This window comes from Pyxicephalus adspersus, chromosome 12 (genome assembly GCF_032062135.1).
Source record: "Pyxicephalus adspersus chromosome 12, UCB_Pads_2.0, whole genome shotgun sequence".
NCBI classification, from domain to species: Eukaryota; Metazoa; Chordata; class Amphibia; order Anura; family Pyxicephalidae; genus Pyxicephalus; species Pyxicephalus adspersus.
Genome location: NC_092869.1, coordinates 26,495,047 through 26,510,943, shown reverse-complemented (window position 1 = coordinate 26,510,943; position 15,897 = coordinate 26,495,047). Strand labels below are relative to the sequence as shown.

At 38.4% G+C, this 15,897-nt stretch overlaps 1 protein-coding gene across 5 annotated transcripts in view; it reads left to right on the top strand.

Annotated features, from left to right (window-relative positions):
• PSEN1 (presenilin 1) overlaps nucleotides 1-15,897 on the top strand; it is a 31,989-nt gene that overhangs the window by 1,225 nt on the left and 14,867 nt on the right. For 2 of the 5 annotated variants that reach the window (XM_072428627.1, XM_072428629.1), the window contains exons 2-4: nucleotides 3,230-3,335; nucleotides 5,089-5,209; nucleotides 14,122-14,354. In XM_072428627.1, the coding sequence (XP_072284728.1) occupies nucleotides 5,126-5,209; nucleotides 14,122-14,354 (317 nt within the window). In that variant the 5' untranslated portion in view covers nucleotides 3,230-3,335; nucleotides 5,089-5,125. Of the gene's footprint in view, nucleotides 1-3,226; nucleotides 3,336-5,088; nucleotides 5,210-10,486; nucleotides 10,559-14,121; nucleotides 14,355-15,897 lie in introns of those variants that run through there. The other 3 variants (XM_072428626.1, XM_072428630.1, XM_072428631.1) reach the window with 3 other exon arrangements.

The window sequence follows — 15,897 nt, the reverse complement described above, 5'->3', positions numbered from 1 at the left end:
GGTGGTGTGTGTGTGCCCCTGGCATCGGTGGTGTGTGTGTGTGTGTGCCCCTGGCATCGGTGGTGTGTGTGTGTGCCCCTGGCATCGGTTGTGTGTGTGTGTGTGTGCGTGCCCCTGGCATCGGTGGTGTGTGTGTGTGTGCCCCTGGCATCGGTGGTGTGTGTGTGTGCCCCTGGCATCGGTGGTGTGTGTGTCTGCCCCTGGCATCGGTGGTGGTGTGTGTGTCTTACCCATCATCATTGGTGTGTGCATGCACGTGTGTATCTGCCGCTGTCATCAGTGGTGTGTGCATGTCTACCTCTGGCGTTGTGGTGTATGTGTGTGAGACTGCCCCTGGCATGGTGGTCTTTTTGTGTACTCCTCTCTGCTCCCATCATTCCTGAATAGTGTAAGGTCTTTCTTCCCTGGCCATGCTGTAAGACTTTCTGGGTCACCAAAGTCTGAATTCCTTACTATATAAATAACCGATGTGCTCTGTTACTAACTGCACTTCCAGCAAAGGTCTTTCTATGAGTTGAAAAGCAGCCAATACCCCACATACCATGCCGAGCTATGCATGTCTATGATACTCGCCAATTTCTATCCTTACTTCCTGTGTGGCATCATTGGTATCGGGCCCAGTGAATAGATATTCACCCAAGATTGCATCACTGGAACAGTCCATGGTTCACTCCTAAAGGGTCATGAGAAAAATAAGAGTTTCTCAAGGAATCTTAAAATTTTCCTTCAGACAGTGCTGGAGTTATATTGTTGTATCATGAACAGTTATAAAATGGACAAAGTTTATTTTATGTCTTGTCTTAATTTTATGAGGCTTTCATATACCGTAGCGTTTTGCACAATGCGTAGCAGTTTTTCAGCCTTCTTTGCCTCCTAGGAATTATTGGTTTCCTGGCATTTATCTACATAATCTTACTGCATAACAAGTTGGTGAACCTCGTACCTTGACCCATACTGAACCAAGTTCAGTAATATGCAGATGGCCAAGTACCTGCTAGGAAGTCAGGACCTTGCTTTATTTTTTCCATCCTTTTTGTTATTTGGTGAGATCACTGATCAATATCAAAGCCTTGTGGAGGAGGTTGGAGAATTCACACCCTAGCAGACAGTCTGTTATGGTGTCCTAATCTCTATGATGTTATTTCAACCATTTAACAGAAGAATAAAACTAAATTTGATACTGATCAGTTTTTTTTTTCTGGTGTTCGTTGTGAAATAAATATTGGGACTGGCATTGATTACCTCTTTCTAAAAATATGTGTTACTTAGCTGGTAAAATGATACATTGGTTTTAGAAATCTTTAGGTTTATTATATGTAATTAATCTATTGCTTGGTCCCTGCCCCCCATCAGACCACACATATTTTCTTCTTTTTTTTCTCCCCCCATACCATTATATCCCCATACCATGGCTTTCCCTGGAATGCCTTTTTTACTTTACTATCCTCCCAATAACCTTCAGTCTACATAAAGGCCACAACACAGCTGCGGTTTGATATTGCAATATGTGCAAGGCAGTTGCCTAAACAGATGTCTTTTGTGCAAGTAATTCTACCAATTGCTTGTTGTATTTGGCGTCATTGTGCATTGTCACTTTCTTTTGACACTTGATTAATGATCTATTTTGGGAAAAAGAACGAATAAAGGAATCCATATCTGCACATTTTTGGTGGATCCTTGACTCGAATATTGGTCAGACACAACAAGTCAACCAATACAATTAGAAGCAGATGTCTTCAGCCTACTATTTTTTTTTTTATTGAATTATTTATTTATTTTTTAAAACAACATACTTTACTCTTCCATACCTAGAGTTGGTCGAGCCTCCAATATGGCAGAGCTCAAGGGTTTAATGCTTAATTTTACTATTGATAGTACTTAGGTCATAGGTGATCCAAGGCAGCTTTTTCCAACCGGTGGTCCGTGTCTCTGTCCCCTGTACGGACACAACCCGCCCACTCTCCCATCGCAGGTTCAGACCTGCTTGTTAAACATCCTGGGGGGACAGTAGCATAGGGCTGTGACGCCCGCTGCCCCGAATTTAGCAAGCCTGCGATGGTGGGCGAGTTCTGACATCATGATGTCACTCTGGGGGAAGTGTCTTCCCCTTTGAGTGACACACAGCTCCCCACACATGCGCGGTCTGGATTCTGTAGATTGAGGTTCGTGAGGTCCAATAGGTTGGCGACCACTGATCTAAGGGGACATGTAGGAGGGCATTGCAGATGCAGATAAGCCTGTGTTGTTGAATGCTACCTTTTTAATTTGACCGCAGTGCTGCTCAAACTCGTGTGTTTCCATAAAAAATTACAAGCTGCTTTTGACCTGCTTTGTCACCTGTCTTTAGGCACAGTAGGTCCTATTGAAATGCGTTTTCAGGTCAAACGTAGCTTGTTTTTGTGTTGGAACGCTTGTGTTTCAGCAGCATTGTAGTCAAATTCAAAAGGCAGCATTCAGCAACACCCATCTATATGATTCCTTAGCCTGGTGGCCCTGTTACCGGATGTTGTGCAAGAAAACAGCCCTTTTTTTTTTTATTCTATTCTTCTAGCAGTGACATCCTTGGTAATCCGAGTTCCAAGTATTTATATTCTTCCATGATTCATATTTGTGTCTTGCGTATGGCTTTAAACCCTGTGCCATCAAACAGGTTTGAGAAACACTATACTTTTGAAATGATTTCTTTATGTTGGTGTTATACAAATAGACTACATGTCCAAGCTTGTATGTGTAATGCAATGTAACATGAGTCCACTCCTCCTGTGCTCTCTATACAACTTTCCTGTACCTGTTTTTCTCATAAAATAAAAGTTGTTTAGCTCACCTTTGGTTAAATGTCTGGACTATCGAATAAAGCAACTTTTCATAATAGTTAACAAAAACATCCCCTCAAGAATTCTTTAGATACTTACAAGCACAAGTGCATTGCAGTGTGATCAGTGATTAACAGGCTTTCCATGGAAATAAACAGAGAAAGACACACAAGTGACAGCACCACTTTGAAGATTGTGGTGGAAGCTATGTGATGCTGGGTAGATGAAAAATACAAGAACGTCAGGGCTATTTGAAAGAAAGAATAAGCCAAAGTTTTAGTATATATATGATGAATGTTCTGTATAAAGTAATGGGTGGCAGAAAAGTATGATTGCCTGCAATTCTCATAACTACATTAGCATGTTCTGCTTAGTTGGGTGGTAGAATTTTACTTTCATTTTTTTGTCCCCAGCAGCAGCTGTAATAGACTGGTCATTACAAAAGTTGTGGGTTGCAGCTAGTTCGGAATGAGAAGCTGAGCAACTGTTTTATGTAGATGACCACAAAATTCTGCTGTACAGGTATGCAAAAACTTTTGGGCTGTTTGTACATGCATTTTTAAGAAATTTATTCTAGCCTGTCCAGTTTCTTTGTTGGAGCCTTTCACACTTATGCATTGTACCTGATTTATTAAGCTCCCCAAGGCTGAAGAGGATAAACTTTCATCAGTGAACCTTGATGATCCAAAAAACCTGGAATGGATCTGGTCCAGCATTGAAAACATTTGCGTACAATTAGCAAATGATTTTAAGAAATCCATTCCAGGTTTGCTGGATCACCCATGTTCACCCATGAAAGTGTATCCTCTCCCGCTTTGAATAGCTTTAAAATCATCCCAGTTGTGTTAACACATATCCTGTGCTTCAGTGGCATTCATTTTGTACTACAAACCAGGCTTTATACACCTGAAATATCAAATTTATATTTAATTTTTGGTTTTCTAATGAAGTAAATCTTCCGTAAGCTTTTATCTCAGATATTTTTTTTCTCCATATTGGGGACCCTGGTGAGTTGTCCATACTAGATATAATGATCATTAGAGACTTCAGTAGACATTTTATATTGTTTTCCAGTAGATATAATGTGTTTGGAACAAAGTTCTTACTTCTAGAGCACCAGGTTAGAAAGCTCTGTAAGGTGAAAACTCACCAGTGCTATCAGGCACTGAAATGTCAGCTTGGCAAATATAAAATGCTAAATATATATTGTCTTCTTATTGTTATACTATGTAAAACGATGATAATTCCAATATTCGATCCACAATGAGATCTAATCTTTCACCAGTGCCGTTTTTAAATTCTACAACATTTACCGAAATTGTAGATTACTTAATCATAAATTAGTCAGGTTTTCGTACATGCAAGTGGATCAACCCAATCTTTAATTTTTTTTACCCCTCGGCTTTAAACCACAATTCAGTACTGCTTGTAACAAGTATAAATGATATCACTTTCACCATCCAATGCATTTTGTTCCAGATACGTTTTAAAGAGTATTGTGTTGAGAAGACTATATAGGTAGACCCCAAGTTAAGGACATCCGACATACGGACAACTCCTAGATACGAATGGTGCTTCCCTGCTCACTACTGTGCAGGACGGAGGCTTGATGGGGTGGGGAGGTTTGCTTGAATTGCAGAAGAAGTCTTTTGTTAAACACAGCTGAGGTTGCAGGTGATCTCATGGGCTGAGCTGTTCTGCAACCTATTGTAACTTTCTAATGACCAAGACAAACTCTGCAGTTGTTTCTTTTTGCATATCAAAGCACAGCTTGCTCCAGAAGTAATGAATGTCTAGGCTCCATAAAGTTGTTTTTTTTTTTTTTTTTTACTTGCTTTGTTTGTGATTAACTCTCAGTGAGGGTTTTACACAGTAACTGACACTACGCTGCCTAATAATATGTTGAGACAAACATCTGTCCTAATTGCATTTATTAAAATAATTTGTACCTTTTGTACCTGTTCCGATTTGCATACAAATTCAACTTAAGAACCGACCCACAGTCCCTATCTTGTATGTTACCCGGGGACTACCTGTATTTTATCTCTTTGTGGGCAATTTTTATTATGAGCTTCTCTACAAAGCTGGTCTAAAATTTTAAAGAAAATGTGATTATATAGAATCTTTATTCTGCAAACTTTGTAATTAGTGGGGCTTTTTGTTTTAATGGTGTGCTGTGCCTTTTTTATGTGTCTATCAATATGATAATTTGTATACTTGATATAGTTTGTTGGATTGGTAATTGTACCTTTTTTTTTTTTTTTTTGCCTTACAGATTTAAATACTTTACAAGAACATTTCAACGTGTCTGAATGACTGAGCTGTCAGCATCTTTAACTCAGGTCCAGCAAGGACAAGTGCAAGAAGACTTTATTGAAAGCCACACCGCAAACATGGTATGTAGTCTGAAAGTGGACCCTTCAGTAGGAGCTTCCAATAGGGTACACAAGTGAAAGAAAAATCTTCAGCTAACTAATACTTTGCCAGTACTACCCACAGTGCTCTTTATTCCAAGTGTCAGTGCAAGGTGTTGGATCTAGCAGTAGAGGAGGTCATATTCCCCCCCATACCCAGAAGCACCAGGTACTGATACTGGCTGTAATGGAGGAAGGAGCATCAGGAGAGCACTGTTGTCAGTAATTTGAAGGAGTCCATTTTATTATTATTGTTATTCTCATTAAAAAAAACACGGTCACTGTGCCCCCAATAGACAAAGTCACTGTCTTCAAAAATACAGTTTTAAAGTGCATGTTTGTAAAAAGTTTGCCACAGCTATGAAAATCACAATAATTGTTTAGCTATTAGTTACCTTCCTCCTAAATATTTGCAATATGCAGCTGTTTTTAATTCTCCTCAAAATAAAATAAAAATAAAATTCAGCAAGGACAAAGACCTAGACATCTGACCACAGAATTCTGTCTGCAGGAGATAATAAAACACCTCTTAGTGTTTTTTCTCTATTATGTAATGAACAATAAAATATCAGTTAAGAGCAGACAAAAGCTTTAAAGTTAAAGCGATCATTTTTTTTTTCTTGTGGTCAAGATTCTAAAAAAAAAAAAGATAAAATAAAAAATGATAGAAATCTTTCCAGTGGCACTACACAATATTTGTATATTACATTAACGATAATAATTAGTTTCCATGCTGCTGTGTGTGCAATGCATGCTGAGCTGAGGGCATAGCAGTTGCTCCTTACCCGTAGAACTGCTCCTGCATACTGTAAATGGCCTCCACATATAGGGCAGTGTCCATTCTCTGAGTTAGCTGTGTACCACCACAAGAAGATATTGAAAATGTTAAATAATTTTCACTTAACACCTATCAGCTGAAGGGAAATATAAAAATCTACAGGTATAGAGAAAAGAATATACACATAAAAAAGCATACATTTAATTATTTTACATATCTGAACAAGCAAACATTTTGATTATTTTATGTAAAGTAAATGAAGTACAGTGCTTCACTTCTCTTCTATATACGTGCTCTCAAGTAAATAAAGCCAATAACAGCTAGGAAACCAGCCATTTCAGAAGGAGAGGCCAGCTAGGGCAGCCCCACCTATTTGATGAAATTAGTCATAATTATTTCCCCATAGTAAAGGTGATGTGAGTGTGCCTAGGTACCCCTATATTTACAGTTTTTTAGATGATTGGGAATGAAATTTGAACTCCAGTAATCTGTGTCCCCACAATTTGGTATAGCGGTGCCTTATTATACAAAACAGCCAAAAGTGCCCAGTTAATAATTCCACATCCCCATCCTGAAAGAACATTAACTCCCCCCCAGCGTTTTAATTTTCTCAGTATTTCCACGCAAAAAGCATTACATTTTTTTGCATGGAAATTTATTTTACATTGTAGGCCTATAATTCTTAGGCATAATTAACTTAAATATGTCCAATATTTAATAAATGTAATAATGAACTTTAAAAAAAAATCTGTTAAAAGAAAACCAACTGTACAGTAGCATGTATAAATATATATATATATATATATATATATATATATATATATATATATATATATATATATATATATATATATTTCTTTGTATTGGACTCAATACAGCTATTTTGTATTGAATCCAATACAAAATTATTTGAATTTCTCACCGATCCTCCCGCCCTCACTGGCGCATGCACCGGCATCACCGTGAAACCCCGGAGAACATCTCTGCAGTCAACGGGAGAAGATCGAAGGAGGAAGACGTGTCCGGAGGAGCTGCGGGGACCAGCAGGACACGGGGGGACGACAGCGAATCAAGGTAAGTGGGTTTTTTTTTTATGTTTTAAGCGACCCTGAGTGTGACTCGGGGTTATCGCTTTTTGCATGGAAAATCCATCCCGAGTCACACTTGGGATTACCGCTCGGGGGTTAAATAACCAAAAGAAAACGAAAGTTTTTTTTGTTATAAAATCAACTTACTTTAAAGCAGTGGTCCCCCAACCTTTTCGGACATATGCACTACTAAATTTACGGACTCAGGACCCGGCATGCATGGTTGTGTCACTTAAAGGGGAAGAACTTTCCCCCAGAGTGACGTCATGATGCCAGAACTCGCCCACTCTCCCATCGCAGGTCTGATCCTGTGATAGGAGAGTGGGTGGGTTGTGTCCAGAGACACAAACCGCCCACTGCCCTGAGCCTGCGATACATACAGGGTACAAACAGGTTGGGGACATGCATGGGCAATCCAGTTTAAGCACATATCACTTAGGAAGAATAAAAAAAATGCCAGACTAAATTTCCCTTCATTACAGTAAACCACCAGAAACCACGCTGAGTTGTACCATAGTGTATTGACGCACTGCTACATAATGGATTATTGAATTAGTAAAACTCAGTTCCGAAGCTAATACTTAAAAAAAAAAGTTATTTGTTAATTGTTTCTAAGTAATTTATTCTATAATTTTTTGTCATGCAGACGATGATCTTGTATTGACAGCTTTTTTGGCTGTACATTATTAGCACTGAGCTCAGTCAGATGATGAGATACTCTGCCTAATTATTCTGCTCTGACAGTGAGAACACAAGAATGAGGAACAAAATCACATTGTCCTTCGGCTACCCAAAATGTCTGCATAACGGCTAGCTGACAGCAGCTCCCTTTTATTTTTTGTGCTAGGGATAGCAGGGGTTAATGGGCCGGAGCTGCCACCAGCTTAATGTTCTGCAGATGCTCCCTTTTTAATGTACAGAGCTGTGTAATATGTTGGCGCTATATAAATCCTGTTTATTAATAAAAAATGCTTCATGTAATTTAAGTGTAATATTTCAGGGTCAGATTAGTGCAAAATTGGTGAGGAGGTCCAATTAGCAGACCTCATGACACCTAACTGAAGTAGTAATAAAAAGCCTCTTATTTTTCAGAATAGAAAGTACAGTTTACATAACTATGTGGCACTTCCAAAATAAATATTCAATTATTATTGTACATTATTATAACAATTAATATTCTTTAGACATTCATATAAATAGTTTTTGTCACTCTGTCTTGCAGGTATTCCCAGGAACTTAATGATAGCGAGGCCACACCTTGCTCCTAAATTAGCCTTCTTGGTACTAAATCAAATGAAAGTCATTTACAATTTATTTGTGAAAGGTATGCCCCCCGCTCAGCCAGTTACCTCAGTCAAAAGACCTCCTTGGTACACAAGTTTCTTCCAGCCTCTTGGCACACTGATCTGTCTTCCTGGGTCACACTTGGCTTCTATGTTCATCCTCACTATCTGGGATGGCAATTCTCCTTCATAAGGATTAGGCAGGTGCTCCAGACCAACCTCCAAATCCTGGCCTAGCAAATGAATGAAGTACCCACCTACTTCTTCCAATATACTCCAGACCTAGATCCTAAATAAAACTTTGCAGATCTGCAACACAACAATTACTTTCAATCTTATTCTTGCTCTTGAATTTCTTCTCTAGGTAAAAATACTGCCAAATACCTCCTAAATTCGGCCTCACTGTGCTATAGCAGCATAGGATGTAAAGGCTGTACTGTTAAACACTTTATTTACAGAGATTTAGATTGTTACAGATGTTCTGTTGATGGCAGGTTTCTATTTAAAGATTACAAAGAAAGAAAACGTGAAAGCGTAGAGGGATGACAGGGAACAACACATTGCAGGTCAACTGGAAAAAAAAAATACAATCAAAAATGGAACAATATGCAACTAGATAATATTGTGTAGGTCACCTAAAACAGTTTAGCATCTCTTTCTAGAAAAATGACAGCTGCATCTCATCAGATGTAAAAAGTAAAATGGTTTTCTCGCTTATGGAAGTTTCATTTTTAGAATGGTTGAATGCTGACATGCTACCTGTGATCGTGGCCGATACTACATTTTACCAGTTTATCAGTTACAAAATGCAGGTAACGCATGTGTCTTTGCTTTAATCCTAATGCCAGTGTTAAAACAGCCCTACCATGACTTTACTGTTGCTATAAAACCAAAACATGTATAAAGCAGCAAAATTCCTTGAAAAGTCCTTAGCTATTTGCTTGCTTCAGTTTCTTACATTGAAATCAATAAATGATGACAGGGAGAGTAGCGGACACTGAAGAAGAGTGTGTTCACATAACCAGTTAGTTGTGTGACTGACCTTCTCTAATCACAGAGTGTTGTTTGCAGTGTTAAGCTGAAAACCTCTTTTTGGGACACTGCAGGCCTCATAGGCAGGCTGGTATTTTACGAACGTGTCGTAAGATATAGGTACAGAGTAAATGCTTTGGTGTCCATAAGATAGAAATATCCTCTATGCACTATAAATAGGCCCATAGCATAGTAAATTTCTTTGTCATGTTTTTGCCTTTTTAAACTTTTATGCAGCAGATAATAGACTCCTCAGTGATAGTGCTCTTGAAATAGTTTTTGGTTTTTATCATATATATATAATTTTTTTAAAGGAAGCCTGTTTAGTAGTAAAGGAAGTTTGAGGGCTGCTATTGCCCCTTCTTCTAAAAATACTAGTTTCCTGACTGTCATTTTGAAACAATGACTTCAGTTCTTTCAGAGTGTCTGAACTGAAAGATGTAAGCATTTAGGAGAACTGGTTTCACTTGGACTGTCCTGGTCTGCATTTTGACAATGCCATCAGACATCATGCGTTGTTTAGAATAAGGTCAGAAACAACAGCCTCTGTATTTCTCCCAGAACGTAGCTTCTTTTAAAGCCCAACCAAAGTGGGTGGGTTGGGAGGTTTTGCCATTATTGACAAGTTTGGAAAACATCCATGCCAATTATGGCTCTTCCAAAGCTGCCATCTTTGCTGTCATCTCATCTCTGGGTCAGTCCCAATCTTCTTTGGTGTTTGGGGCGGCCATGGATGATATAAATATTGAGTATGTAAAAGAGCTACATTGCCCCTGACATTTAGGTCTATTTCCGGCACAGCTGAGAATAGATCTGGGCTTGACAATACATGGTGCATACCCAATGCAATTTTCTTTTTTTCCACTGTAAAAAAACCTACTGTTAGAAATGACACATTTTTTTTTTATATTCTTTACAAGATATGTATATAGTCACAATTGCCTTTGAATATATAGTGTGTATATATTCAGCTCTTTTGCCGGAGTTGAACGCACATATGTAGGGTTAATGCTTAACCAGAGTCATTTCCCGGTGTGGTCTGTTATTCTGGGCGTTTCTTCATTAGAGCCAGGTTGCTACTTCCTCACAGTCCACATGTGAAGATATGTCGGAAGCTGAGGAATCAATTCCACTGCTATTACTGGAGTCTGTGAGTCTTCTGACAGATATATCCTGCTTTATTTTCAGTGAAGCTTCCCCCTGTTGTTAATGTGTCAAAGTTGATTCCAGATTTTCATATTACAATCTCACTGTGCAACTGAAGTGTGCAACGGCCTTGGTGGCCTTTTTTGTGTTTATTCTGTAAATTTTTTTTTTGTTCATGGTAGTAGTACAGGTGTAGTTGTCTGCAGTGGGTAATAGATAAGGAAAATATATTCCGTATGTTTTTTAAATTTACTTTTCTACACTAATACAGCCATAAACTAGCATAGCGCATTGATTTTTTGTTTGACTAACCATTGGAATTTTTTTTTTTGTCTGCCACAGTTTTAGCCTCCAAAGTAGTATACTAAGCAACATTGTCATAAGCCTCAAATACTTCCCCATTCTATACAAAACAAAAATCATTTAGGCTGAGTTGAACAAAAAACATTTAGGTTGAGTTGAACAGTAACCATATTTTTTTTGTAATTGTTTTAGAGGTATACATCAAGTAGGTTTCTCCTTTCACATATGCTTCTTATCAGTGACTATCAGCACTTTAGCCTTTTTATGGAAGCTATACATACTTGGGGAAGCAGAGGACAATTACTGCAATTACAGTCAGCTAGAGATCACCTTTAGATTTACTGAAAACTACTTTTTTTCATTCACCCTGCATTATAGTTAAAATCAGGTTTTCAGCAAAAGAAATAAAAAGTACAGTTTTGCAAATATATTCTCTGAAGATGGTGCAAGTGAGATTGCACGTAACTGCATGTTAACTTGCCCATCTTTTACTATAACAATCCGTATTCCCTGCGACTATCCTTGGCGCAAAGGCTGGGTCAATTTTCAGCTGCATTACCTATCTAATTTATTAAAAATTAGTCTAAATTAATACTTAGGCGGGGAAGTAGAGCCAAAACAAAAGGTTGTAGAGCTAAAGAGACACGACGCAACTTATAGCACAGACATGCTCCAAAAACAAAATGCTGATGTATAGTAGGTGTATGAGGGGGTCCTTTAAAATTCTTGGCTTTGTCCCCTTCTGGATGAAATAGAAAAATGAGTGTGGGGGCATATTACAGCCTAATATCTTAGTATGTAACTGTTTAAATATCAGTTCTTTGCGATTCGTAAAACTCTTTTAGTGAAACAAAAACTTTGACGGCCCGTAACTCCAACAACATGAAACTTGCTTGTACCTCTGCCGTCACAGCTTCTCACTAAAAGAAAAACAGTTTTAAGAATCGCAAAGACCTGATATTTGCACAGTTACATACTAAGATATTAGGCTGTCATGCCCCCACACTGATTTTTCTATTTCACCTGGAAGGGGGCAAAGCCAGGAACTTCTCAGAACCCCCTCGTATAGTACACCATTCCTTTCTCATCACCTGCTGCAACCACTATCTCAGTTACTCATTCCCTTACCCTCACTATTGCTCCAGCAATGTTTATGTCCTGTTTTTGCCTGTATTTCAGTTGCCCGCTTTAAGGTCACTGGGACTAGAGGGGCTCCTCATGCATCTTTTTTTTCAGTGGATATTTTTTGAACTCCAGGGAACAAGATGACCTCCTTAATTTCCCATTAAAATATAAAATTATAGTATAGGGAATGGGAAGTTGTAAGATGTCTTGTTTTATTTTCCTGCCTTCTGTTTCTCTTCTTTTAATATTTCCTGTATTCCAGCTTTTATAAATCCTTCAAAATTGACATTAAAATACGCTACAAATGCCATAAAAAAGTGGAAGTATAGGCCACAATAAAGAGGAAGTAATGTTTCACCCAATTCCTGCAGATCCTTTTTTACTAAAACATTGTAGATAAACAACTGGACCTGAAACAATAAAAACTTCAAAACTGGTTTCGGTTTTACCAGGAAAAGGTTTGAGATGCCTCGTATTTTGAATATTGTAGTATCGCAGGCATCCTTTATAAAAAATTTCAGAGGAAGAATTTCTTCAACCTGGCTAACAAGTACAAAACATTTTCATTTTCTGCACAGTGGTGCAATAGAAAAAACTGTTCAGTTGCTATGAGGCAACCCAGAGTCACTTAGTTATCTTTTTTTCAAAAACACTTTCCTAATAACTGTAAAATAGCTGCAAACATTTAAAGCTTTATTTTCTTAGTATGTGGTTAAACCTGACCTCTGATGTGTGGCTTTGTAATTATACCATGGATATACCACAGCTGAAGTGTTGCAGTAAGCATGTTGATGGTGCATTCCTGGATTACATTCTTTTGTATCACTTTGTAATTACATTAAAGTTAACAGTATTTTTAAGTATCTGCATGGTTTTTCTACCAAAATAAACATTTCACAAATGTTCAGTATATTATAATTTTCAGGGTAAGTAAATTGATGTATCTCCTCTCATGTATCTGTTTATATTAAACATTTAGATCTCTAACTTTAATCCCAAAGGTGAATAATTGATGTATACATAAAAAAAAACTCATCTCACCTCAAGGCCACTATATAAGCTCCCAAAGTAGGGAAGAATCCTTTATTACTGCAAGAATTACAGGCATATCATTCTTATTTGCAACTAAAAGTTCCTGTGTGAGCATTTGAACATGTTCCATTCCAGTTACTATGTGATGCAGAGGCCTCATGCAATAAACACTCTATAACTTCCCTACAAAGTCAAATGATTGTAGATCTCAGCAGCGGGTTTGAGCAACAGAGGCAGCTCTGTCCATCCAGACAGTGGGCAGGATTAGGCGCAGTCAGACTCCTAAATGTCAAGTTGCAGGCTTTTGAATGAGCATTGACAATGCTGATAGCCTCATCCAGTGCAACAACATATTAACCCAATGTAGTGCAAGCAGACTGAACCTACATTACAGTGACAATTCTGCCCTTAAGTCAGCAGTGGTGATCAATGTCACCCAATCTCTGGAAGCCACATTAGGCAAACTTCACTTGCAGGCTTAACAGGTATATTTTGCAGTTTGCAGGGGGACCTAGAATACATACACACGTCCGATGATTCTCGTCTAATAATCGCCTCAGGACTTATATCAGACGAGAATCTGGCGTGTGTACAGCACTTGTCCGTCCGGGCAGATCCACGAACGATGAACGATCCTAATGAAAGTGAAGGGGAGAAAGTGCAACAGGGTGCCCCTCCGTCGTTCTCCCCCTCCCCTCTCTATAGAGATGTACAGCGCTTGTTCATGCATCATGCAGTCTTTTGTTCTTGGAAAAGATTGTGAAGGATCCTTTCCAACAACAATTATTGCACTAAATGATAGTGCATTAAAATGATAAACCTTTGTAATGAAAACATTTAAAAAATAGATTCATTTACACTTGGTGCATTTGCAAGTTGACCTGTACTTCACAAGTTCAAGCAATGTCTGTAGGCGAAATTTACCACCCTGTTTTCAATTATTTGATGGCATAGCTTTGCTGTAGATGTGCAAACTGCCCTTCCATGTTTACTACTAAGAATGAAGCCATGCTAATAATATTTATCGTATTAAAAGTATATTCCTTTTTTTTTCTGCTTTCATATTACTCCAATCCTAAAGTTCCATTTCAATTCTCTATTTTTCAGAACGATAACCACGAACGGAGAAATAATGAACGTAGCGAGTCTCAGAGCAATGGACAGACACAGAGCAGCTCCCAGCAGGTGCTGGAACAGGACGAGGAAGAAGATGAGGAGCTTACCTTAAAATATGGTGCCAAGCATGTCATCATGCTGTTTGTGCCAGTTACCCTCTGTATGGTTGTGGTTGTGGCAACAATTAAGTCTGTCAGCTTTTATACTCGAAAGGATGGACAGCTGTAAGTACATTTTTATATATAGTTTGCTAACGTTACTATGTTGATGCCTTTTGCAAAATAAATATGACTATCAATGTTTTGTTGCTCTTTGTAATTTTGCTTTGTCACCATAATCAGACTTTATTTACTGCGAATAATTCCTCAGGCAAATGTTTTTCTGCTATTGGCGTTCTTTGACTTAAGTTTAGTTAACAGTTAAAGTGGACCCATGCATAGTGTGCAAGTAAGCATTGAAAAATGTATTGAAATAAGACTTAGCTCTTCCTCCTTTGTTCTGGGTGCTGGTGCCATAGAAGTCTCTTGTAATCAGAAGTGGGCAGTAAGCCACGGCTCACACTCCTACTTTTGACATATATTGAGAATTTACCAAGTACTGATGGTGAAAAATGCCAACAAGGAATAGGCCAGACACAGAGTCTCCCAATATGTAGTTCTACTGTGCATCAGACAAATTTTACAGTTACCCATAAAAGCTCAGTTTAAAAAGGTTCAATATATGTTAAGAGCTTATTCCCATAGGTGCATTGCCATAAACATATATATGACAACATAAATGGCATTTCTTGGTGCACTGACTTGCCATGTTTTTCCAATGGCACCTTACCAGCACAACTTTGGCATTACACAATCATTCACTATTCTTCAAAAACTGCAGCATGCACTTACGGTAATTTCTTTGTAATGTAGTGCTTTTGATTGCTGAATGCAATGCAATAAAACTCATGTATTTTGAGAATGCAGCAGTGTGACTGGGTCCATTATACTTAGTGTATGTTTTAAGTTGTACCTTAAAACCTCAAAAACACTAATGCTGTGTTACATTCTGCCTACTTGTGCATACCCAAGGTGTGCTACATGCATGGCGATATATTTGGTGATACCCTTCAGTTGCCAGTGTGTTATTTACTGGCTGAATAGGCAGCAACATAGCAACGTCATATCTAGTTAGAGGCAAAGATGGTACTGTTCTGTGATACAAGTAGAAAAGGGTTCACTTTAAGTTTAATATGACTTCTCCAACAGCATGATGCAAGTCTTCTTTTTCATAGTGGAACTACATTAAAGAACTAAAATGTAATATATAGCAGCTTACCAATTCTTAGTCGCTGTGGCTACAGAATTTTCCTCTTTATTTTCACCAGATGATCGTACAAGTAAACTTACTGTCCTAGGGTGACAACACTCACTCACTTTACTCTATTCAAGGATAACGCCACTCGGAGGTGGATCTCTAAAAAAATATGAGCAGGTCATAAGCCACGGAACAGCACAAGCTGGAACAGCAACCAAGTGATGCCCTTTTGGACCTCCTAGAATTCTACTTAGTATGATGATATCCTCAGCTTACAAAGATGTTCCTTAGATGTTTAATTGATTGCACTGGCAGAGTTAAAAAGGAGCAGATATTACCCTGGTGATGTATTCCTAGGAGGTCCAAAGGGGCATCCTTGGTTGCTGTCCCAGCTGTGCTGTTCCCTGGCTTATGGATCCGATCCGCACATAGTTCTTTGGAGGAGACATCCACCTCCGAGTGGCGTTTGTA